Genomic DNA, 26799 nt, shown 5'->3' with positions numbered 1-26799 from the left:
AAGCAATAGATGGAGCAGTCAGCTGACTTAGTCGCTATACTAACTGCTGAATTTCCTCGTAGGATCTTGTGTGTGAGGAGGCTTCCTTATTTGTGAATATAGAGTTGGCATAGGTAGGCTTACCAAAATTTTCTTAGCATTTCTCAGAAATATGATTAGTCCTACCACAATGAACACATTTTTTATCTCCCCGCACATTTTAGTCATGACCATGGGTAGAGAAAGCGAACTCTACCTCTATTATTACCACCGTGAAATTGACCATCAAGCTTACCACTAGAAGATTAGAGGCTAAGAGCAGTTGCTTCTGAGAGAGCTCCATAGACTCATTTTTATTTACTACTGCACCTTCAGCTCGAACAACTCTATTAAAGGCTTGCTCAAAGGTGGTGACATCTTCATTGGCTAACAACTGGACTTGAATAACATCATACTCAGGCCCCAAACCATCCAAAAATTAGGCTACTTGAATGTAATTTTCTTTCTTACGAATTTCTTCAACTTTCGCAGTAAAAGAATGAAATGAACTAATCTTCTGCAGTACCCCTCTCATCTCAGTGAAATAATCGGTCACTAATCTACCTCCACACTTTATATTAAAATATTTCACATATAACTCATAGATCCTTAACAAATTACTTTCTTTAGATAAAATGGAAGTTAAGGTAGTCCACATTGCTTTAGCATTACTCCAGCTCAAAATCTGGTTACTAAATCTGGACTCCATACTGTTGACCAAGTCATTACTAAATTATCTTCTGCCACCCAATCTTTAGTAATAGGCATAGGGGGATCATCTGTTACATATTCGGCCATTCTTCTGGCCCTCAAATACATCAAAACTTATCTAGACAAGTTCACATAATTCGATCCATTCAATCGAATCGTAGTTATCTGAATAGGTTGAGAGAATTTCACATCTGAGCTCTTAGTAATCCTCTGGATAGCAACTTGTGTGCTGGATTCAACCATTAAATTTCACAAACCACCACAATTCAATAGACTAGAAACATTTTCTCCAAATTTCTATGTTTGTACAGTCAAGTGGTTCCCACAACAAAGTCAATTAGGGCAATTCAACACCCAATTCATTCAATTTCCAAGCAATAGTGATTAACTTCAGCAATTAAGACTATAAATCGATGAAAGAATGACCTAATTGCACGAAATCAGGATGACGCAAGCCATCTAAATGTTGATGCAAGCATTAGGGTTAAAGACGCACGCAAATTTGAAGAATTGGCCAAGAGGCTAAGACAAGCAAAAAAAAGGGAAAATTGAAATTTTTACCCTACCAGTCTAGAAATCTGGGAAAATCCTTTAAGGAGATTGTTGAAAATTGAAAGAAATCATCCCAAGATGTGAGTTACTGCTCTGATTCCATGAAAATTATGAGATTTGGGGAGAAAATAGAAGAGCTAAGAGGACGAAAAAAGACCTGGGAGAAGAGCAGCCTTGCTTCCTTGGAAAACATGCCAGTGACATGTCCTCCCTATTTTTAATCAGGGTTTAAGTGATATTTTATAAATGGACCTTTAATACTCAAAATTACATATCTCCTAAAATATATCTAAATCGAATGAAAATTGAACCATAGATCAAATAAGATATTGTCTATCTAACAGCCATACTATAAGAGATAAATGTGATGTATGAAATGACCAAAATACCCTTGAACTGGTATTTTAACAGTGATCATGTTTCCAGGGACATGATGCACTCAAGTTTGTGTGTTTTTGCAGTTTTGTAGAGTAAAAAATAAAAATAAAAAGAGAGAAGAACATCATATTGCAGCTAGTGCACTGGATGTCCTTGGCAAAACAGAAAAAAAAAATGCTCAACACACCTGGAAATCTTGTTGCTTGTTGATCTTCTACACCCAACTCTTTTATTGCTGTTTTTGCTGCTTCTTTTGCAAAGATCATTACTGCCCTGCCACCAATTGTTACTTACCTTCGTTGAGAGAACCGAGGGTGATGCATCAAGTAGTGTGCTTGTGCTGATTTGGGTTGTTGTGAGTGAAAGGTGGGTTAATGTTTTAAGTTCATGTGTGAGAGAAAAAAAAAAAAAAAACAAAAAAAACAAAGGTGGAGAACGAGAGAAGAAGATAGAAAAGAGAAAGAGAGAACACAGTTTGTGAAAAAGAAAAAAACACAAAAGACAAGATTGATCAGGTTCCAGCTCCCCCTGATCTTGACGTGTTATATATTGATGAGCTTCTGTGACCTTTATCTAGCCTCAGAATTAAAATAAAACTTTCACTTAGCTCCTAACGAGGACACATTGCTTAGGAAACTAACAATCTCCCTGCCCCATAAATGAGAGAGAGAGAGTTGTTAAATCATGAAATTTGGGTCTTTTTTATATTAGAGATGGATCAAGATTACAGACCTTATTTTATTTCTTTTGAAGAAAAATACCAGACTTCTCTGGTCTCTTTTCTGTTTCAATTCTTAAGTCTCTCACTGATATTCAATTATATATACATATATATATATATGTATGTATGTATGTATGTATACATCTATATTACATATATATTGCATTGCTTTTATATCACATATAGAGCTATGTGCATATTTCTACATATTCACACTTGAATAGATAAAGAATTGAGAGAGACATCAAATTGGTGTGCTGTAATATATTGATATGTACCTATTTGAACATATTCACACTTAAATGGATAGATTGAAGAGACATCATCAAACTGTTGTTCATTGGTAGCATTGCAAATGAGTAACTTAAATGAATTTGCAGATACTTGTCATTAACGTTGTCAAGTTGATATAATAATGGGATATTCAGATTCTCCAGTTATTGATGAATCTAATAGCTGCCTTCTATCTTCAGGAACCTTTACGATCTACACTGTTGTGAGTGCTTTTACGCTGGTATTTGTGATATTATGGGTCCCTGAGACCAAGGGAAGAACTCTAGAGGAAATTCAGCGGTCTTTCAGATGAAAATATTCTACTCAGGACCTCAGAGGTCTTACTTCGGCTAGTCTTGTATCTTGCTTTTGCCAAGTGCACGCTTCAGAATAGCCCGTCATTCCTGATTTTGCTGCAAGTGGATTGTAACTCCAGAACAGGCCATCGATATGTATATTTCTTTATTTTGTGTCATTAGTTTATTCATATTTTGTATTTACGACTATTGCTATAGATTTGAGAAATAAAACTCATTGGACTCTGTTATTCAAACTTGGAATACAATTCAGTTCCATTTCCACGCCTGAATGAATTGTTGACTATCAATAATTTGAAGCGAGTTGCTAAACCCTTGGTGATTGTTCTATGAAAGCCAACATTATGTTTATTCAGCTTGGGTTGAGGCGGCTAGATATTCCTTGAGACGCCTGTTGTAAACGCATGGCCGTTCCAAATGAACCAAGTGACCTGCCTTCTTTATCGTCTGCATCGTAGTGTTGCCTCCCAATTGCCTGTAATATAGTAGATATTTTAAGTAAAAAAAGAAAATACAAATACTAAATTTTGAAATTGTCTAATTTCTGAACCAGGGCGGTTTTATATAGTTTCAGTTCTCCAGAAGTCTTTTATGGAAGTAAGACAAGTTCAGCTGTATGTAATTACGTTCTTTTTCTTGTATTTCTGTTAAAGTGAAATTACTTATAGTGTGAAGTTGGGTTCAATGTCTATCCCAAAATATTAGCCTAAGGGAAGGTTATTTTCTAACTAATAAACTCAAGATTTTTGTACTCACTAGTCCATGTAGGACGATTCTTTAACATTCTCCTTCACGTGTAGGCCCTCTTTGTGGTTCTACATAAAGATAAATTTGGTGGAGGCCCACACATGAGTATTTGTTCTGATAAAGTTGGGTCCAAAGTCTATCACAAAATGATTAACTAACTTAGGAAACCTCTTACCTAACCAATAAATTCAAGATCTTTATAATTACTAATATATGTAGGGTTATTTATTAACATATAGAACCAAAGAGAGAACTAAAGAGAGTAACAGGAGTATTCGTGTGCGTAAAGCTGAGAAGGGTAAATGTGGACTTACTCCTTCATGTTCTGGGCAAGGTCAAGATTGAATATCTGATCGTTCTCCCCCCAGAGTAGCAGTATCTTCTGCAGTAAAAACCAGTAGAAAATCTGAATGTCTACCTCGGGTAAAGGGAAGTAGAGCTGATGACAAAGTAGTTTCAGAATCTCCATTTACCTGCGAAAATTTGGGGATGACTGTGTCTTTGTTGCTGACAATTAAACCTTCCAGAAGCTCAGCTCTTTCCTCTCTATTGTTAAACATAACCTGGACAAATCACATGCGTTTATTTTCCAAAACCATCATGCATGGTAATCGAGTACTAGAGGAGAAGTTCCAGCATTTATTTGAATAATTCACCCTTTTGCTCGCTTTATGAGAGGAGGGGGAGGGGGAGGGGGGCTCGCCTTCCGACCTTCACCTACTCTCTCTCCTCTTGATACCCACCATTTCTTCTATTTATTGCTACTTATATTGTGAACCCTACAATTTTCTCTACATTAAAAAAAGTAACTTCCTTTCTGTTTTTCTCTCTTTTTTTATTAAAAAATATCCTTCTTTATGATACCTGTGGCCTACAGAGGATGGTAGAAGGAAGACTTCGCCATCTAAGAGCCTTCTTTCTCCATTGTCCATGTATTAAATGGAAGTCATATAGTGATTCTTTTTGTACTCACTAATCCTTATGGGACTTTTTTTAAATACTACCCTTTATGTGTAGGTCTTCTTGTGTGGCTTTACATATCGACAATTTGGGCGGCTCTATTTGTTCTAATAGCATGTAAAGTTGGGTTTAAGGCCTATCTTGAAGTGATTAGCCAAGTTAGAAACCCTTTTTTTTTCAACTAATATACCCAAAAACAAAGCTTAGTTGGCTTATTTACTCTTTGTATTTTTTTCCTATAAACATTCATTTGGACAAGAGAATTTAAAAGGGTGTTCATCGCAGGGTCTTTTAAGTCGTGCAGCTCACCAGTTGGTGGGTATGCTTTGATCAAATTAAGTTCGTGTTAAAGGACAGTTAAAGAAAGGCAAAAAGGGAGCTAAAAACGTAAATTGAGCATTAAATACTTTGTTCAGAAATCAACATAAAGATTAAATGAAACACTTAATAAATCGTTTGGAGTGGAGTCCGGAGATTTTCATCTCTTTCAACTTTTCTCCAAGGTATTGAAGGAATGATCTGAGCCACCAAAGTCTTTAACAGTTGGGAAGAGTAAGCAACTTGGACTTGGTCGGAGCAGCCGACCTCGTTCATGGGTTGCTTTTACGATTAATGTCAACCTTCCACACTGTACTTTTACGTCTTTAAGTGACGAAGCTACTTAACCTGGTTTTTCTAAATGTGATAGATCAGTCGCTCCCCATGGCGACTCCCAGAATCACTACTACTCTGCTACTTAATTATCTCAATCCCCAAGAAACTGGACTCGTTTAATTCTCGGTTTAGTTCACCGTTTACAGTGAGATTCCAGAAGACTCAGAACAACAGATCCACTCTCAAACGTAACGAAAGGAAAGATGGAAAATAGGATTGTAATTACTTAATCGGATGAAAGATAAGAGGGTAGATTACCTCAAGGTAGTCTCGGTAGAGACAGTTTGGGAACCAGAGTTTCTTGTGGGCGGCCACGGAGAGTAGAGCCTTCAGTCCCTTGACACTGTTTGGGAGCAGCAGATCTGAGGATGACGCGAAACCTAACCTCTCCAGGGTTGTTCCACTGATTGAATCAGTCATGGCAAGCACGGAACCTGATATGACGAGACAGGTGATCAATTCCGGATATAGCTCCGCCATCTTGAACGCCACCATGCCGCCATAGCTGAATCCGACCACGCTGCACTTGTTGACGTTGAGCTTGGCGAGGGCCTTGGCCAAACATTCGGCCTGGAACCTCGGAGAGCGATCGGCGCTGGAGGTGACGGAGCCACCGAAGAAGAGGAGATCTGGCACGTAGACGTCGTACTTGCTCGTCAGCGCTCCCACCTGGAACTGCCATGTTACGATCCCTTCCGCGGCGAACCCATGAACCAAGACCACCGCAGGCTTCTTCTTCTTATCTTTCTTTCCGCGGCTTTCCTCGTTTTTGCTGCTGCTACGGGGTACCCAGAAGCTCATTACGGTTCCCTCTTCGATCTCCACTTTCTGAGGGGTCAGCTCCGCCAATTTCATCAGCCCATGCAAGAGCGGCTTCTGTGCTGCTACTAAGTTCACCATTGCTAGCTTTCTCGATCTCAGTCTCCTTCCAACGATTACTCCACTTTATCTAGGAGGATCACCCAGCCGGCTTTTGAGGTTGATTAATCACTTTAAAAGCCTCGGAGCCGGTCTCCTTAATAAGATGCCAGCCTGCCATTGATGCCCACAATTAATATCGTAATTGGAAGATCTGGGTTCCGAAATCTGTATTTGCTCAACTCCTACCAAACCCGACCAAACACAGAACAGAAAACCCATAACATATGCATGCGGATGAACTAACCAAACCAAATAAAAAAAACAAGGAAAAAGACAAAGAAGCTGACCAGTGCACGAAACGACCGTCGAATCCCAACCGCCACGCAATCGGCAGTAATTGCGACTAATCTTCGAATGGTGGCATCTCGCTGGGTTGATGAACGACATCGTCTACTGCACGACTTGGGTGGGACGATGCGATTGATTCATGGGATTTTATGCGTAAGAGCAACTAAAGGAGAGACGAGCACGTAGCCCTGAGACTTCCTTTACAAAAATGTTCGGATCCGTTCAGCAGGAGTTATCACGAATCTCTCAAGAAATTACGACGTGAATTCATTTTGGCTCGTTTTTATAAAACATTGAACGGAAGTGAAATTTCTTTCCTCCCCTAAAAATACCATAATTTAGTATGAAATACTAAAATTTGAAAGTAAATACTACAACTCTTTCGATTTTGATGGTGAATGGGTTTTAGGTTTCGATCTTCATTTTGATGTTTAATAGAAAAAATTTACATAAGAATGTTAACATTAACCTGACCATAATTGCTCACTATTATCAGACTATTTTCTGGGGAAAAAAAAATCAATATATACACCCGATTAACACATTCTGTATGTTAAGATATGGAAATATTATTACATTACCAAATTTTTTGTTAATAATAACATAAGTAACCAACTTTTTAATTTAATATCACAAATACCCAACTTTGATCGGTTAACTACACATGTGTACATGTCAAAAGTGACACGTAAGCTTTGATCGCTTACGTGGTACTATATCATCACACCACAATAACACCCAAAGATCCTAACATGTCAATGAAAAGCCATGTCATCATCCATGTAAGTTGCCACATCATCATAATATGTCATCGAGCACCACATAAGCCATCTACGTCAACTTACCTTTTTTCTCTCATTTTTTTTAATGATTGATTTAAGTTATTTTGTAATTAAAAATATTTTAAAAATATTAATTTCTGGTTTTAAAAATCTTACATATTTTATTTCATTAAAGTCACTTTAATAAAATATAAAATATAAAATTTGGTTATTAATTATTTAAAATTATTTTTAATGTAATAAATACCTTACATTATCATTTTAAGATATTATTTAATTTAATGCAATATTTTGTAAAAATATAATTTAGTTTTTAAAATCCTTATTTGTCGGTACATATTTTACTACCCACTTTTTTAATTAATAAATATAAAATTCGTATATTAAATAATTAAAAAATTATTTTAACACCTTTCATTATCGATTTAAAATATTTTTTAATTTCAAAAATTATTTTAGTGTTTAAAAATCTAATTTATCGGTACACGTTTTATTACCTTATATTTACAATAATAAAATATAAAACAAGTATATTAACTAATTACAAATCTTCTTCTAATATGTTTAACAAATTTTTATCGATTTTAGATATTTTCTAATTTTAAAAATAATTAGTAATTTTTTTTTCAAAAAGCTTACATGGCACATGATGACGTGTTATGATGATGTGGCATACAACATGGATAATGACATGACTGTTTGATGACATGTTATGGTGACATGGCATCCTACGTGGATGATGATGTGGCTTTATGATGACATGACGGGTGACATGTTTGGCTCTTTGGGTGCTAATGTGTTGTAAAAACGTTGCACCACATAAGTTGTCGAAGGTGACATGTTACCTTTGACTATACACGTGTGTAGTTAATCTTATTTGTGTTACTATTTAAAAAAAAAAAGGTAATATAGTAAAATTTCCTTGAGATAATAACAAACTGTGAGTAGTCATGCCTAAAATAAACTGACTTTAGGGGGGGTTAGTGCCCCAAAGTGGATTCTTGAAGATCAAGTCATGTCCAACATGAAGATCATGTCATGTCATGTACATGAAGATCATATAAGAATTTGTGTTAGTGTTGACGACTTCATGTGCACTGGAAAACAGTTTCCAGTGTTAGTGCCCCAACATGAGAAAAACATAAAAAATAAGAGAATTTCTAAACCTTTACAGTGCACTTAATTACAACATAATCCTTAAACCCCAAATTAGGTAAAACAACCATTATTACTACACGAATAAGTTATTTAATGTATAATTAAATATACTAATATATTTATTAATTGAATTAGATATTTTATTGTACATTAATATGGTAATTACATGAGCCAATGAAATACCTACACGATTAATTACAAATAATAAATAAATAACATTATAAATAACAAAAACGAAAGTAATACGTTGAGTTATTAATTTATTAATAACATATGATATACTTTAACCTAAAAATGAATAATTTAAGAGAAAAAATTGATCTAATCATAAATTTAACACACTATATATTTGTACATAATATATTTTATGTATTATTAATTATTAATATATTATGACAAAATTTAAAACTATTGGTTTAATTAACTATAGCAATCGGATAATTATGCCAAAAATAATTTATCAAATATTTATTTTAACAATATTTTCATTATGACTATTAAATCACTATTTTAATATAGTAACTGTAAAATAAATATATTAAATAAATAAAAATAATTATTTTATAAATAAAAATAATTATTTTATAAATAAAAATAATTATTTTATAAATAAAAATAATTATTTTATAAATAAAAATAATTATTTTATAAATAAAAATAATTATTTTATAAATAAAAATAATTATTTTATAAATAAAAATAATTATTTTATAAATAAAAATAATTATTTTATAAATAAAAATAATTATTTTATAAATAAAAATAATTATTTTATAAATAAAAATAATTATTTTATAAATAAAATTTATAAATTAATAATTTTTATGACGATAGTTTAATTTTTCCTAACTTAGGAAAAATTAAACCATCGTCGTCTTCCTCAGCTGCGAGCCAAAGGGCAATGACGATGGCGACAGGGACGGGCTAGTAGGCGACGGCGACGGCCAGCGACGACGGCGGGCAACGACGATGGCGACGGGGACGGGCTAGTAGGCAACGGCGACGGCCGGCGACGGAACGAGAGAGGGTTGCGGCAACACCGAGAGAGGGCTGCGGGAACGAGAGACGGTTGCGGAAAGAGAGAGGGTTGCGGCAACACCGAGAGAGGGCTCCGGCAACACCGAGAGAGGGTTGTGGAAGGAGAGAGGGCTGTGGAAATGAAATGGCAAAGAGGGTGTGCGGCAGAGAGCCCCCCGAGAGACAGCCCCGCTCGACGAGAGAGAGCCCGCGCGAGAGTCATGTAGATGATTCTCAAAATCGGGCGGAAAGCACTTTCCGCCCGTTACTCTTGAGACATTAACTCTTGAGTCATGTATCTTCATGTACATGACATGAATTTTGGCTCTCCCTAACGACATCAGGACATGAACTGTGTAATGCGCATGAAGATCATGTCCTGAGTCATGTGCACTAACCCCCCCTTAAGCTTCTTGGAATTTTGAATTCTAGTTTGTAGGATATTTATTCTCTAAAAACTTGCTTCAAATATGATGGTGGAGGTCATCCAACTACTTCTCCACTACAAATCTTTCTCACCTCTACTTGCCGGGGGGGGGGGGGGGGGTGGTTGTTAGTTAACAAAATGAATTTTTGAAGTTCATATTCATCTCCAACATGAAGATCATGTCAGTCATGTATGTGAACTTCAACTTCACACTTGGTGTTAGTGTTGACGACTTCATGTGCACTGGAAAATAATTTCTAGTTGTTAGTGCCCCAACATGAGAAAAACGTAAAAAACAAGAGAATCCTTAAACCCTTATAGTACACTTAATTACAACATAATCCTTAAACCCCAAATTAGGTAAAACAACCATTATTACTACACGAAAAAGTTATTTAATGTATAATTAAATATATTAATATATTTATTAATTAAATTAGATATTTTATTGTGCATTCATATGGTAATTACATAAGCCAATGAAATACGCACATGATTAATTATAAATAATAAATAAATAATATTATAAATAACAAAAACGAAAGTAATACGTTGAGTTATTAATTTATTAATAACATATGATATACTTTAACCTTAAAATGAATGATTTAATAGAAAAAAATGATCTAATCATAACTTTAACATACTATATAGTTGTACATAATATATTTTATGTATTATTAATTAATAATATATTGTCACAAAATTTAAAACCATTGATTTAATTAATTATAGCAATCGGATAATTAAACCAAAATAATTTATCAAATTTTTATTTTAACAATATTTTAATTATGACTATTAAGTCACTATTTTAATATAGTATTTATAAAATAAATATATTAAATAAATAAAAATATTTATTTTATAAATAAATATTATAAATTAATGATTTTTATGACGATAGTTTAATTTTTCCTAACTTATGAAAAATTGAACCATTGTCGTCTTCCTCAGTGACGATCCAGAGCAACGGCGACGACGGCAGGCACCGACGGTACGCCGAGAGGGAGAAGAGATGGAGGCCGAGAAGCTCTGCAACAGATGTTCGACCTCCCGTGCTCTACGACTGAGGTCAAGAGGGAGAGGAGAGGGAGGATGGCCAACGGGGGGGGGGGGGGGACGCCGAGAGAGAAGAAAAGTCGTCGTCGAGGGAGGAAGGCCTCCCTCTCGACCTCCGTCGCAGAGCCTCTTGGTCTCCCGTACTCTACAACGGAAGTCAAGAGGGAGAGGCTATAGGGAGGGAGACCGGAGAGGACGGTGAAGACGAGAGAGGGAGGGAGAGAAGGGGTGCGGGAAACGGAAATGAGCAGACTCATGGAGAGGGTGTGCGGCAAAGAGAGGGGGCGCTCGTTTTATGTACACGATTCTCAAAATTGGGCGGAAAGCGATTTCCCTCGTTTATGCTTTGGACATGATCTCGTGAGTCATGTTAGTCATGTACATGACTTGAACTTCATCGCTCCAGGACATGAACTGAGTAATGCGGTTGAAGTTCATGTCCTGATTCATATTGACTAACCCCCCTTATGTCATTTAGGGTGGGGGTTAGTCAACATTAAAGTTGAAGTTGACGTTAGACTTCAAATTCAAAACAATGATTTTATTCAACTTCAACTCTTCCTTGGGTGTCAGTGTAGACCAGTTCAAGTGTACTGGAAAACAGATGATAGTGTTAATGCCCCAAAAAGAAAAATATGATGTAAATAAGAGAATGAATAACTTTTTACAATATACTTAAATAAAATATATACTTAAACAGATAATTAACCAAAATAAACATTGTTATTATACTAATAAGTGAGTTAATGTATGATTAAAATATATTAATATACTAATTAATGAAATACTATATTATATTAATTAGTGATTACAATTTATTATAAAATAATATAATAATTAGGTGTGACTATAATAAATTATATAAATAAATAAATAAAGTAAAAAATAACATAAGTGAATATAATAAATTAATTAATTAGTTTTTTAATAACATAAGAAATATTTTCACATTAAAAATACTAATTTAATACAATAATAAATAATATATATAATAAATAAATATATATGTTATTTTATCAACAACACAATATATATTTTTACATATTATTAATTAATAATATATTACCACAAAATTTAAACCATTGGTTTAATTAATTACAGCGGTGGGATAATCAAACTAAAATAATTGATCAAATGTCCCCCGTGTTGAATAGAAGGGAGCTACTATTTACAAGTTTAACTTCCAGAATGGTTTCCAAATAGTAAGTTATCATGTACAAAGCAAGCTACTGCCAGGAACTTTTTGTGGTATTCCTTCTATCATTGTATCTCTTAGGGGGGTTAGTCAACAAATTGGAAATTTGTTCTTCATCTTCATCTTCATCTTATGCATCTACATGATCTTCATCTTCGAAATAGGTGTTAGTGTGGACAAGTTCATCTTTGAAATCTTCAAAATAAGGTGTTAGTGTGGACAAGTTCATCTTCATCTTCATCTTCGAAATTTAAAACCATTGATTTTATTAATTATAAAAATAAGTTAATTAAACCAAGTGTTTGAGTTAACAATATTTTAATTACCACTATTAAATCACTAATACAATAGAGTAAATAAAAAATAAATATGATTAATGAATAAAAAAGTATTATATTAATAACATAAGATAGATTTTTTACATGGTATTAATTAATAATATATTTTGACAAAATTGAAAGTAATTAATTAATCAAATGCATACTTTAATTATATTTTATTTACCAGAGACTTAAATATGAAGTTTAATATAGTAACAAAATTGAACAAAAATAATAAATAAATACATATACAACTTTATTAATAACCTAAAAAAAAGATTATTCTAATAACGAGTTCGTGCCTTTAATATTAAAATCATCAAGTTACAAGTTTCTTACATATAAACGATGCATGTTCAAAAGTAATAAGATACAACCGTCATTTATCGTTCCACATGGAAGTCGATATGGCATCTCGAAATTTTGCGGCTCTGTGGATTCTAATGCACTCTGCCTCCGAAAGCATGTTACTTGGCTACCCACATCCTTAAGACCATCGCAATCGTCGTTGTCTGTATACATTTTACATAAAATTGGATATGACCTCTACATAAAATTAGGCATAACCTATATATATAATATATGTATAAGATTGGTCATAACCTCTTCTTAAAATTGAGCATAATCTATATATATAATACCTGTATAAAATTCGGCATGACCTCTACTTAAAATTGGGCATAATCAATATACATAATACCTGCATAAACACTCCATAAGCACTCCATAAAATTGTCTATACATTCCATAAACACTCCATGGAATTGTTTATATACACTCCATAAAATAGTCTAAACACTCCATGCACTACATAACATTATAAATAAACTCCATACAATAATCAAACACAACAAAATTAAATGAAATATCACTATCAATTTACAATCGCCCAAATAAAAACTATAATCCATTATAAATTTACAAACTATAATTGTTTCTCTTCATGCTTGTTGTTCCTCGCCCATTTCCCCCTATGAACTGATCTCCAAATCTTCCCCTTGATTGATCTTTCTCTTGTAGAGGAGGTAACTCCTTCAATACTGCAATTGTTACATCATCCGCATTGCCCTGACATGCAAGTAAGAACATCCAGAATAAATCCGTGATTATGGTAAAAAAAAAAAAGGGCCAATTCTTTACTAGTTTACTTTTAACAATCTAAAATTTTTGAATAGGGATATAAATATTGCCCTGATGAGACATTCTCAAGCAGGCCTTCGGACTCAAAATTCTCCTACTCCAAAAAAATAAGATTGGAAAACAAAATCTTAGAACAATGGTTGAAATGGCATTGGTCAACAAGTTCTCAACTATATCAAAAGTAGGATATATCAATCACAAGTAGTTGTCTATAAGGCAAATCAAATACAACACTAAATTAATAAAAAAAAATAGAGTTTAGACTTACCTTATGAAATTTGAGAAAAATCAAAGCCGAAGGGTTAAATTGAAACCACAAAAAAAAGAAAATACCATGTGGTGGATATGTATAATACCCGAATCTCGTCACCACATGGCAAAAATATTCCATAGCACTTCAAAAATCCTCAACAACATTCTAAAATATTTCAAAATTAATTAAACTATTTTCACTACCGGATATACACTAAACAATGAGAAAACACACAAATCAAGTTCAAATTCACCGAACACCCCTGGTAGAGCCCCATATAACTTCGCAGTCACTATGAACTGTACCTTGTCAGTGATGGGAGTCGGGTTTCGTTGCCTAATGGACATTCGTGTAGGCGACTCAGCTTTGTTTGAATTGGACTAAAAAACCCCTAATAAAACCTAAACCATAAACCATCAAACCCTAAAGTCAAACCCTATCACCTACTAAACTCTAAACCCTAAACACTAATTCCATAACACAGTACCCTAAACCTTAGAAGCCCTAAACCCTAAACCCTAAACCCTATACCATAATTCCAAACTCTAAACCCAAAAAACCTTATCACCTACTAAACTCTAAACCCTAAACACTAATTCCATAACTTAATACATTAAAAGCCCTAAACCCTACACCCCAATTCCAAACCCTAAACCCAAAAAAGAAATAGCTTAAAAACACAAAACTCCCAAAACCTTAAAAACCCTAAACCCCCTAAACCTTAAAAGCCCTAATCCCTAAAATACCATAAATCCTTAACCATAAACCCTAAACCCTAATTACTGGACTCTTAAATACCGAGCAACAAACCCTAAAAATAATCCAAAGAATTTAGACTATAAACCGTAACCCTAAATCCCAAAATAATGCACAAATAACCCCCAATTACGCACTGAAAATAAATTTAAATCAAATAAAACACTAATTTAATAAACAAAATTAGGGTTTAGGCATACCTTCTGAAATTTGGGGAAATCTAAAGCCGAAGGGTGAAATTGATGCCTAATCGAAGTAGATATTAAGCAATCAATGCCCAAATGTCCAAAATCGAAGAAAATCGAAATGGAAATGGGGAAATCGAACGAAATCGGAAGGTATTTTCAGGGGAAATGAGACTAGCCAGAGAGAGAAGTGAGTGGGAGGCCAAAAGGGAGAAGAGAGGGAGAAGGCAGAGAAGAAGGGAGGTCGGGAGGGAATAGAGAGAGAGAAGCGAGAGAGAGCGAGTCCGAGAGAAGAGACGAAGTCACAAAGATGAGAGAGGGGGTGCGAGAGAGAGGGCGAGGCCGAGAGAAGACCGAGAGATGAGGTTGGAGGTGAGAGGGAACTGAGACTGTGGCCGGAGACGAAAGACGAGATCGATTTTGGTAGCAGCGTCGTCGGGGGCGTAGGGAGACGAGAGAGGGAGTGTGGGAGAGAGGAAGAAAACATGAGAAATGACGACGCGCGATGGGGGGTCCGAGGAGAGAGAAGGGAAAAATGGAGCTTCGTCCGTCCTTCAATTCAAAGAAGATTAAACAAGACCTTCTTCCACATGATCGAAATTAAACCGTGGAGATGAAGGATCCCTTCATCCCCTGCATCGAGATGAAGCTTCATATGCACTCCACTAACGACTTCAAGTGTTGAAGGGCGTTATGCGGTTGAAGATCATCTCATCCTTCAAGTTGACTTACCCACCCCCCCTAAGATTCACCACATCATGTCATCTACCATCGGCTGCATATATATTTGAAACCATGACTCTATAGGCTGTCTTATCTGGCTTTGTCTCAAAGAGGTGGTCGGCTATAATTTCAAGCAGATGAGAATTTTCATGCAAACTACAACCCAGCAAGAATGCACCCTAAATAGCCGAATCTGGCAATGCAGGCATGGCTAAGATAAGATTATAAGCTTCTTCCAGATTGCCAACCACCCCAAGAAGCTTCACCACATATACATAATGCTCTGTTTCAGGGATGATCCCAAATTCATGCTCCTTTCTCTTAAAAAATTCTCGATCTTCAGCAACAAGCCTTCCATGACAATAACCAGATAGTGGTGCAAAAAATGTGGACTCATCAAGTTTTAGTCCATTCTCTAACATCTGTTTGAATAATTCAGTGGCTTTATGTTGAAGCCCATTCAACCCAAGACCCATAATCATTGAATTAGGGGGGGTTAGTCAACTTGAAGGACGAGATGATCTTCAACCGCATAACGCCCTTCAACACTTGAAGTCGTTAGTGGAGCACATATGAAGCTTCATCTCGATGCAGGGGATGAAGGGGTCCTTCATCTCCACGGTTTAATTTCGATCATCTGGAAGAAGGCCTTGTTTAATCTTCTTTGAATTGAAGGACGGGCGACATTGGCTTTTTCTCCTCTCTCCTCGCACCCCCCCCCCCCCCCCTCGTGCGTCGTCATTTCTCATTTTTTCTTCCTCTCTCCCGCACTCCCTATCTCGTCTCCTTGCGCCCCCGATGTCGCTGCTGCCTCTCTTCTCTCGGTTTCGAGTCTCCGGCCTCCGTCTCTCCTCCCTCTCTTCTCCGGCCTCCGTTTCTCGAACTCGCCCTCTCTCTCGCACCCCCTCTCTCGTCTCCGTGCCTCCCTCTCTTTTTTCGGACTCGCTCTCCGTTTTCTCTCTCGCGCCTCTCTCTCTTATCACTCTCGATCTCCCTTTCTTCTCTCTCTTCTCCCTTTCAGCCTCCCACTCCCTTCTCTCTTTGGCTATTCTCCTTTCCCCCAAAATACCTTCCGATTTTTTATTGATTAGGGTTTAGGGCCGTGCGCAAGAAAATTTATTCAGAGCCCCAGACAAATATTATAGGTTTCTGGGTTTTGTTTGTTCAAAATGACATTGTTTTTGGAGAAGGCCTATGATTGAAGACATATTTACCGGTTTGTTTCTGAAATTATTGTGAATTATCATGGGAGATTACCTATTTAGAGATTTTGGCATTCGGGTGAAGTTTTGGAATAATATCTTAGATTGATTCTTTTTGGAACCATTAGCCTGAGAAGCATTCTCTGCTGGAGAATAGAATTTCTCTCTTCTGGAATTTAAGATTAAATTTTGGCATTCAAGCGAAATTATTGTTTAATTATCATGGGAAATTGCCTGTGGAGCGAGATTTTGGCACTCAATAAAGTTTTGGATTAATGTCTTGGATTGATTTTTTTTAACCATTAACCTGAGAAGTATTTTCTGCTGGAGAATGGAATTTCTCTGTTCTAGAGTTGAAGATAAAGTTTTGTTTACATGGCTAAGCTTCAGCATTATCACAAGATTAGATCTGATATGAGATAAAAAGGCAAAGAAAAGCACAAATGAGTTTTTTTCTTGCTCTTAGGAATTTTTTGGTTGGTTGCTGCGCCACATATTTTCTTAAGAGCCAAAAGATTGAGGGAAGAAAAGGCTTAGCAGGATTTCATGGGTCGCAGTAGTGCTTTTAAGAGGTAATAATTGGAATGGCTAAGGTTATGGGTAGAGGTCATCCTTTGATCCATCATTTTACCCCATTTTTTTACCTATTTTTCCTGATCACTTGGGAGTAGTAAATGAGATTATATGCAAAATGGGTGAATAGGTGAATAAATGGGTTATGTAAATTGTAGAAAGCATAAACTAACATAATCTAAGGCATCCTTAAGCATAAACAGGTATTGGGTAGTTTTTATTTATATTCGGTCTACTTTATAACAGTATGCAAGTGTTAGACAACCTTCCCAGAATCCTTATGTGGATAAGAACTGTTTTTCTTTAACCATTTGTAAACACACCGGATAAAACAATAATATGGGGCATAGAGTGAAAGTGCCTGCATTAGGTTCTAGATTTTAGGAGGTCATAGAACTGCACCTGGGATATCAATTGAGGTCTACAAGTAGGAAATTGGATGTTGTTGCCTATGTCAGCCTCCTATTGAAGATTAATGGTGGACCTGAGGAATCAAGTTTGGTAATTGTGGTAATGTTGGAGGTCTGTTAATCTCTAGTCAATGTTAAAACTCAAAAAAACAAAAATAGCCTACATAACTGAGAAAACTAAATTTTGTTCCCTAGTTGTGGTCCTCAAATAAAATATAATTAAAGTATGCATTTGATTAATTAATTACTTTAAATTTTGTCAAAATATATTATTAATTAATACCATATAAAAATTTATCTTATGTTATTAATATAATACTTTGTTATTCATTAATCATATTTATTTTTTATTTACTCTATTGTATTAGTGATTTAATAGTGGTAATTAAAATATTGTTAACTCAAGCACTTGGTTTAATTAACTTATTCTTATAATTAATAAAATCAATGGTTTTAAATTTCGAAGATGAAGATGAAGATGAACTTGTCCACGCTAACACCCTATTTCGAAGATTTCGAAGATGAAGTTGTCCACATTAACACCCATTTCAAAGATGAAGATCGTGTAGATGCATAAGATGAAGATGAATCAAATTTCCAGTTTGTTGACTAACCCCCCTTATACGTGACTGTATTTCTTTCTCCCATCATCTAAAAAACATTGAGCACTAAATTGATGAAACCTGATTTAGAATACAGGTCTAAAAGAGCTGATGCCACCATAACCTGTGAGTCAAGTTTATGTCTAAAAACATATGCATGAATCTCCTTGCCAGATTGGATCATTGCCAATTGAGCAGAAGCAGCCAGAACAGTAGCAATTACTACAGGATCAGGTATCTTAGCTGCCTTAATCATTTCTGAGAAGAAGGATAAAGCAAGCCCACACTCCCCCAACTGAGAACACCCCGTTATCAGAGAAGACCACGTAATTAAATCTGGATCAGAAAACTCACGGAACTCTTGAACAGCAAAAGAGAGCATTGCACCTTCAGTACATGCTAACAAGGGCACTCCTAACATGCATACTTGCTATCTAAGCCATGTTTCAAGCAAAGAGCATGAACTCCACTCCCAACATCCAGCAAATTTGGATCCGAAAAACAAGTACGCAAACCAACCATAGTATATCCATCTGGTTTAATCCCTAGGGTCTGCATTTTACTGAACGACTCGAGGCAATTGTGCGAAAATCCTCTATTCGCAAAACCAGACAGTCTTGAATTCCATGAAATCAAGTCCTGATTGTACATTCCATTAAAAACAAATTCAGCAACCTTCGTAAGGTTAAGTGTTAGATATGTATTCACAAGAGCAGTAGCTGATATGGGATAGGTTGACAGACCATCCAAAAGTATGATTCCGTGAACCCATTTTTCGCTTGCAAGATCAAGTTTTTCAGCACACGCACGCAAGCGAAAGTGAAGTCAACAGGCTTTGTATCAGAAGTTAAAATCCACCCAAAAAGAGAAAATCCAAGGTTGAATTCATGATCCCGATTGTAAGCTCTAATCATGGAGTTCCAGCGAAAGACACTTTTCAGAGGAGTTAGATCGAACACCTGACGAGCTAAGACCAGATGACCATTGATCGCATAAAACCGATGGATTCTTGTGGCAAAGAAGGAATTCCCTGCTAAGCTAGACGCAATTACTAGAGCATGAAAACTTTTGGTTTTCGAAAGGGTGTTATGAGATTTCAAGAGCTTGGAGTGAAGGTGATGTTGTTAGACTTGATGTCTAATAATAATAAAATAAATATCATAGAAATAGATAATAAATCCTCTATAATTCCATTATTATGAAAGTCATACATATTTCATAGAATTGAAATAAGAAGAATAAAAAGAGCGTACCTTTCATCTTGAAGAATATAAATAGAACTTGAAGTGTACAAGATAACCTTTGATAATTCGTTTACAAGTGATAAGTTTGCTCTCGTTCAGCCAGACTGGGTGTACAAATAGCCTTAGCCTCACTTGTAAGACCATGGAGGAATTTATAGATTTCCAAAGGGTGTGGCACTTATGACTATTCATAAGGATACATCCCCTTAGGAGAGATACATCCTCTAAGGAGAGATACATCCCCTAAGGAGAGATACATCCCCTCAAGAGAGATACATCTCCTTATGCCCAGGGGATGTGTCCAATCAATGCACCCAATGAATCTATCTCTACAGGGTGATGTGTTGGCCATTATTCCATGTACTGAAAATTCAATGCAACATCTAGAAGTGGGCCCCACGCCTCTAATATCATGGTAATTTTATTTTATAAATAATATATTTTGAAACCATAATTCCAACAAACTCCCACTTGGTTTCAAATCCATTTCAAATTCCGATTTTTGAAAAAAATATGAAAAATCAATCTTGACACATAAAACCATACCATGACCATAGGCATTACCTTAAACACTTTAATATACATGTGTAGTTAACCCAGGCCTACACAATATATATCTTAGATATCCAAGGCTGGGGAATAAACCAAATCCATACTTGTCAAATTTGCCAATTTAGCGGTCTCCATTCTTAGCATACTCAGACTTGAACTCAGGGTAAAGCTCTGTACCAGTTCGAGTATTAGCCACTAAGGTAATTGTGCCTAATCAATACCATAGGCCTGAATAATTTAGACATCCAACCCTACTTCCTATTGAGACCCTTCCGTATATACATACAAGTATATACCTAATAGAAAAGCTGGACATCAAGGCATTTCATCGTCCATAGCATACTCAGTACTTGAGGAGCTCAGGATAAAGCTCTATACCAGCATGAGTATTAGCCGTAAAGGAAACTGTGCCTATGCAGTCCCATTGGCCTGGACAATTTAGAGACTCAACTGTCAGTCCCTATTGAGACCCTCACATATACACGTACAAGTGCATACCTAATAGGGAAGGTGAATCTCAAGGCATACACTGAGTACTCATATTATCACACAAAAGCATATGCATTCTTTCAAAATCATTCCATGGAATATAAATTACAATGTCATGACATACATAGTATTACAAATCATTGAGACCACAATGCGTACAAAACAATGTTCTCCCACTTGGTCTCATCAATTATAAACAAATCAAACTCATGTTCCCCACATGGAAAGTGAAACTGGTCACGGGAAGACACTTGGTTAGTGGATCAGCTAAGTTATCCGGAGAAGATATCTTATAAATAACAACTTCCTCCTCCCTCAGCATGTCTCGTATGTAGTGTTATTTCCCTTCGATATGTTTAGCCTTGGAGTGACACTTCAGATCTTTCGTGATAGTAATAGCAAATACATTATCACAAAAGAGAGGAATAGGTCGCTCCACACAGTCTACCACCAGAAGACTTAGTAAGAATTTGCGAAGATAGACAACCTCCCTTGTAGCTAAGTTCATAGCTACATATTCTACCTCTATGGTTGATTGCGCACACAGTCTTGCTTCTTGCTTTTCCAAGAAATGGCACCTCCGCCAAACATAAAGATAAAACCAGAAGTAGACTTTCGGGTATCAATACATCCTTGATAATCTAAGTCGGAATAACCAACCAATTCCAACTTGTCCGCTTGATAAGTCAAAGCATATGACTTTGTTCGTTTTAGATAGCGCATTACCTATTTTACCCCTTCCCAGTGAGTGAAACCTGGATTAGCCTAAAACCGGCTAAGAATCCCAACAACATAAGCAAGATCAAGTCTTGTACATATAAGAGCATACATAAAACTCCCCACAACAGAAGCGTATGGATACTTAGATTCATCCAACTTATCTTTGAGGCGAGAAAGACAATCCACCTGGCTCATTTTTTTAGTGCTATCATAAGGTACTTTACCTTGTATACAATTAGACATGTGAAACCGATCCAGAAGAGTGTTGATATACTTCTCATGAGACAAACTCAATTTTCGCAAAGATCTATCCCGTAGAATTTTAATGCCAAGAATATAAGAAGCTTCCCCAAGGTCTTTCATATCAAATGTTTGAAACAACCATGTCTTTATACCTTGGAGTAATTGAATATCATTCCCAGCTAATAAAATATCATCTACGTATAAAGTAAGAAAAGCAATGCAATCTCCCACTGTTTTTATATAAACACAGTGATCTTCTGGATTCTGAGTAAAACCATACGCTGTAATTACTTCATTGAACTTAATATTCCATAATCTTGAGGCTTGTTTCAAACCGTAAATAGACTTGTCCAACTTACACACTTTTGCTTCAGTTCCAGGTCTAACAAATCCACGTGGTTGTTCTATATAAATCTTCACATCCAAATTTCCATTTAGAAAAGCGGTTTTAACATCCATTTGGAACAACTCATAGTCATAATATGCAACCAATGCCAGAAGAGCTCGAATAGACTGTATTCGTGCAACAGGAGAGAATGTTTCATCATAATCAATCCCGTATTATTGAGTAAGACCCTTGGCAACAAGACGAGCTTTGAATCTTTCAACTTTATCTTCAACATTTCTCTTCCTTATAAAAATCCACTTTCACTTAATGGGCTTAACCGATGTAGGAAGATCAACAAGTTTCCAAACCTCATTTTTATACATAGAGTCCATCTCTTCTTCCATTGCTGACTTCCACTTGTCGGAATACACATCAAGGAGTGCTTCCTCGTAAGTGACAGGATCAGTAACATCTTCATTCAACCTTGTTCTTTCATAAGTTTCTCCAGCGTAGGTATAAAAATCTGAAGATGATAGGAGTTGATTAGGTTTTCTTTCTCTAGTCCCTCTTCGAATATCCGTTTGGGTGGAATTCTCTATATTAGAAGGAGATTTAGAAGAAGACATTTCAACACATTCTTCCAAGTGAGACTTCGTACCTAAATCTTCATCACAATCAAATCTATCCTCAATGAATTTTACATGTCTACTTTCAATAATCACCTTCTCCTTGGGATCATATAACCTATATCCTTTCTAATGTTCAGAGTACCCAACGAATAAACATCTTCGAGTCTTAGCCTTCAATTTGTCCTTAGGATCAAGTTTTAAAACATGAGCAACACATCCCCATACTTTAAAATGGTTAAGACTAGGAGTTTTGTCTGACCATACCTCATAAGGTGTTTTCTCAACCAACTTTGAAGTCACTCTATTTGAGATATAGGTAGCAGTCAATAGTGCTTCGCCCCAAAAGGATATTGGTAAATTTGCAAGTGCCATCATACATCTTACCATCTCTAGTAAGGTTCGATTTCTCCTTTCAGCAATACCATTCTGTTCAGGTGTATAAGGCATGCTAAACATATGGATAATCCCGTTTGACTTGCAACATTCAGAGAATAACTCCGAACAATACTCTCCACCTCTGTCGGTGTGCAATGTTTTGATCTTCTTTCCTGTGGCATTTTCTACCTCCAATTTGAAGGTTTTGAAATAATCTAAGGCCTCATTTTTTCTATGTAGTAAATATACTCTTCCATATCTTGAGAAATCATCTATAAATGTGATAAAATACGAATGACCATTACGAGTATTCACATTCATAGTTCCACATATATCAGAATGAATAATATCCAAAACATGAGAACTTCTTGAGCCTTTGGATCGAAAGGGTATCTTTATCATTTTCCCTTATATACAACACTCACAAATAGGAAAATCATTATGTGAAAGATTTTTCAATAATCCTTGTGTCACAAGTCTTGTAATTTTATCCTTGTTTATATGCCCTAGTCGTAAATACCACAAATACAATTCATTTTCTTTAATACCCGAAGAAGTAGAAACATTGAATACCATATTTCCACTAAGTTGCAATTGATATAGACCAGAATTTCGTAAACCTCTCAAAATAACTTTATCATCTTGTAACATAAGAAACTTTCCATTTCCAAAGTAAAATGTAAATCCAAGTTTCTCAAGACAAGATATAGATAATAGACTTCTTCTCATAGAAGGAGCATAAAGACAATCTTCTAAATAAAAAAACTTATTATCAACAAGCTTTAGCCGGTAAGTTCCCACGCCTTCCACAATGGCCTTTTCATCGTTTCCCATGTAAATAAAGCTTGTTTTGTCCTCAATCTTTCTTAGCTCCTTGAAGCCCTGCAACTTATTCGATACATGAACAGTTGCACCAAAATCAGCCCACCAACTAAAAGGCTTGATATAAATAGTACAAGTTTCAAGAGATAAGGACTCACTGGTGTTCTTCTGTGTGGTTTTCAAAGCCCTACAATACTTCTTTATATATCCTGACTTATTACAACAGAAGCAAACACGTTGATTTGCATGTATTTCAACCCTTTATTGATTGACCCTTTTGTCCTTGAAGTTTTGCAATCGAAAGTTTTTTCCCTTCTTCTTAAAATTCTTTTTCTTCGGCTTCAAAACTACGTTAGCACTAGGTGAAGGTTTATCTAACTCAATACTTGGATTGAGTCTTTCGGACTGGTGGTCGATCATATTAACCAAATCAAATACAGTCCACTTTGTCTTGGACAAAGAATAAAAGTCTTGAATATATTTGAGAGATTTAGGTAAAGAGTTGATAATGGTGACCACTTTAGTTTCTTCATCCATTGGTCTACTATGATATTGTAACTCATCTGCCATGGCAAGCAAGTCATTTACATGTTTTCTCACATCAGCATTTTCTTCCCATTTGGCACGAGTGAACTTTTGCCATAAGTTATTGATGTGAGTAGACGACTTTTTACCATATTTAGCCTCAATCTAGTCGAGAATCTATTTTGTAGTGGGGACATGAGAATAAGTCATCAAGAGAGTCTCACTTAGAGCCCCAAGAATATGTAACCTAGAAATTTCATTAGCATTATCCCATTCCTTGAATTTTCTAAGGTCCTTCTTATACTGTTTTAGATTATCGAGGTAGTTTATTCCGGAAGGTCTTTGAGGAGGAGTATCCACTTTGATAATCTTATCAAACCTATAGCCTTGTAGCATTAAGTCCACCCGTTGTGACCAGTTCACATAATTAGTCTCATCAAGTACATTTTTCTTTAGGGACTCAGCAAAATTATGTCCACTACTGGATATTCCTGTCATCCAGAAAATATTTCAATATTTGGGAGAATATACATAATTATACAATCATTTCAGCCATCTAGTACTCCCATTTGCCCTTTGGGGATTCATGAGAGTTACTAGGCAAATCATTCCACACATGATAAACAACCAACAATATCACAAACCAACAAACAAACAAATAAATGAATTCATACTTACCCTTTGGGGATTCATATGAATTAATTTACAACATACTAATCTAATTATACAATTCGCATTACCCTTTGGGGATTTTGCTAATCATATAATAAAATTAGTATAACTCATAAAATAAATTATACTCAAAATAAACACACATAAAATTAATTTAATCTATACAAAATGCATTACCCTTCGGGGATTTTACAAATTATATAATTAAGTTAATTTTCACATACAAATACATAAATATATAACAAGGCAAGCAATAACACTAATTATAAATACTTCAAATAGCCAAATAACATGGAAATTCTATTCAAAATATAATTCTGGGTAAAAATAAACCCTTAAAACACATTCTGGCTCATTATATTAGCAATAACCCGGTTTGGTTCATGGTTCTGGGTCATTACCGACCCGGACTGCCCAAGCCTGCACATTGGCAAGCCTGCACCAGTAGGCCCATGGACAGTAGCCCGCGCATAGCAAGCCCACGCACAGTAGCCCGCACCAGCAGGCCCGCACATTGGCAGACCCGCCTGCGGTGCCAGAACCCAATAAGCATAAATTAGGCTTATTTCCATTCACAAATAAATAGCCAAAAAATCCAAAACAATTATGAAAAAATATAAAAACTTAGAATCTATCTCTATGATACTAGCAGAGGCATTAATCACTTGTATTTGTTAGACTTAATGTCTAATAATAATAAAATAAATATCATAGAAATAGATATTAAATCCTCTATAATTCCATTATTATGAAAGTCATACATATTTCATAGAATTGAAATAAGAAGAATAAAGAGAGTGTACCTTTCATCTTGAAGAATATAAATAGAACTTGAAGTGCACAAGATAACCTTTGATAATTTGTTTACAAGTGATAAGCTTGCTCCCGTTCAGCCAGACTGGGTGTGCAAATAGCCTTAGCCTCACTTGTAAGACCATGGAGGAATGTATAGATTTCCAAAGGGTGTGGCACTTATGACTATTCATAAAGATACATCCCCTTAGGAGAGATACATCCCCTAAGGAGAGATACATCCCCTCAAGAGAGATACATCTCCTTATGCCCAAGGGATGTGTCCAGTCAATGCACCCAATGAATCTACCTCTACAGGGGGATGTGCTGGCCATTATTCCCTGTATTGAACATTCAATGACAACATCTAGAAGTAGGCCCCACGCCTCTAATATCATGGTAATTTTATTTTATAAATAATATATTTTGAAACCATAATTCCAACAGATGTAAGGAAATACGCATCCATAAACCAACCAAGAGGATGAAACAAAGTGATTAAATTGCAAGCGAAGGTGACCCGGGGACGAGAAATGGCAAAATTTACAAATTCACCCATCTGGAATTGTCATAATTTAACATCCAGGAAAAGAAAAGATAAGGAAAGAAAAGAGGCTCGTTTGATAAAGGCCTTTTTCTTTGGCGACACAAAAAACACTGAAAACAGATAGGGAAGCCGAGAGGGAGAAGAGAGAAGGCGAGGGAGGCCGAGAGATACAGGGAGAGGAGATGCGAAGATGATGAAGGGAGAAGGGAGAAGTGTGAATACGAGAGAGGAAGACGATGAGAGGAAGAATAGAGCGGGAGAAAAAACAAAACGGGAGAGGAAGCCGAGAGGGAGAAAAAAAATTTCGTAGGGAGAGGCAACAACGCAACCCAAGTGACGCTTCAAGTGAAGGACTCGAAAAATTGGCTGAATCACAATTCCACCATATTTTAGCCTGAGTAGATTACATACGGTTTTCAAATGATGTTGGTATTCATTCACCTCTAATGGCCTAATCGAATAAACTATGTAATGCATGTGAACTTCAAAGGTGACACATAGGATTTGACCAATTAC

General features: G+C 35.8%; 2 protein-coding genes and 1 pseudogene across 2 annotated transcripts in view; 1 reads left to right on the top strand and 2 right to left on the bottom strand.

Moving 5' to 3' along the window:
- Positions 1-3238, top strand: part of LOC137937639 (sugar transporter ERD6-like 6) — a 28657-nt gene extending 25419 nt beyond the window's left edge. The window contains exon 18 of the mRNA XM_068782744.1: positions 2854-3238. Coding sequence (XP_068638845.1) covers positions 2854-2966 — 113 coding nt within the window. The 3' untranslated portion in view covers positions 2967-3238. The remainder of the gene's footprint in view (positions 1-2853) is intronic.
- LOC137937640 (uncharacterized) lies at positions 3176-6420 on the bottom strand. The gene is made up of 4 exons (XM_068782745.1): positions 5590-6420; positions 4191-4280; positions 4032-4099; positions 3176-3445 (listed from the first exon to the last, which is right to left on the bottom strand). Exons 1-4 carry the CDS (start codon positions 6229-6231, stop codon positions 3319-3321), a joined length of 927 nt encoding a protein of 308 aa, XP_068638846.1. The 5' UTR covers positions 6232-6420; the 3' UTR covers positions 3176-3318.
- Positions 6421-15596: 9176 nt separating this feature from the next.
- LOC137937365 (putative pentatricopeptide repeat-containing protein At1g64310) lies at positions 15597-22922 on the bottom strand (annotated as a pseudogene).
- Between the last annotated feature and the right edge of the window lie 3877 nt (positions 22923-26799).

The sequence above is a fragment of the Aristolochia californica genome, unplaced genomic scaffold, assembly GCF_029961685.1.
Source record: "Aristolochia californica isolate CCGP_79_NKW_82.1479 unplaced genomic scaffold, dmAriCali1.0.hap1 SCAF_7, whole genome shotgun sequence".
Taxonomy (NCBI): domain Eukaryota; kingdom Viridiplantae; phylum Streptophyta; class Magnoliopsida; order Piperales; family Aristolochiaceae; genus Aristolochia; species Aristolochia californica.
The sequence above is the reverse complement of the archived record's forward strand: the minus strand, read 5'-3'. Positions and strand labels throughout refer to the sequence as shown.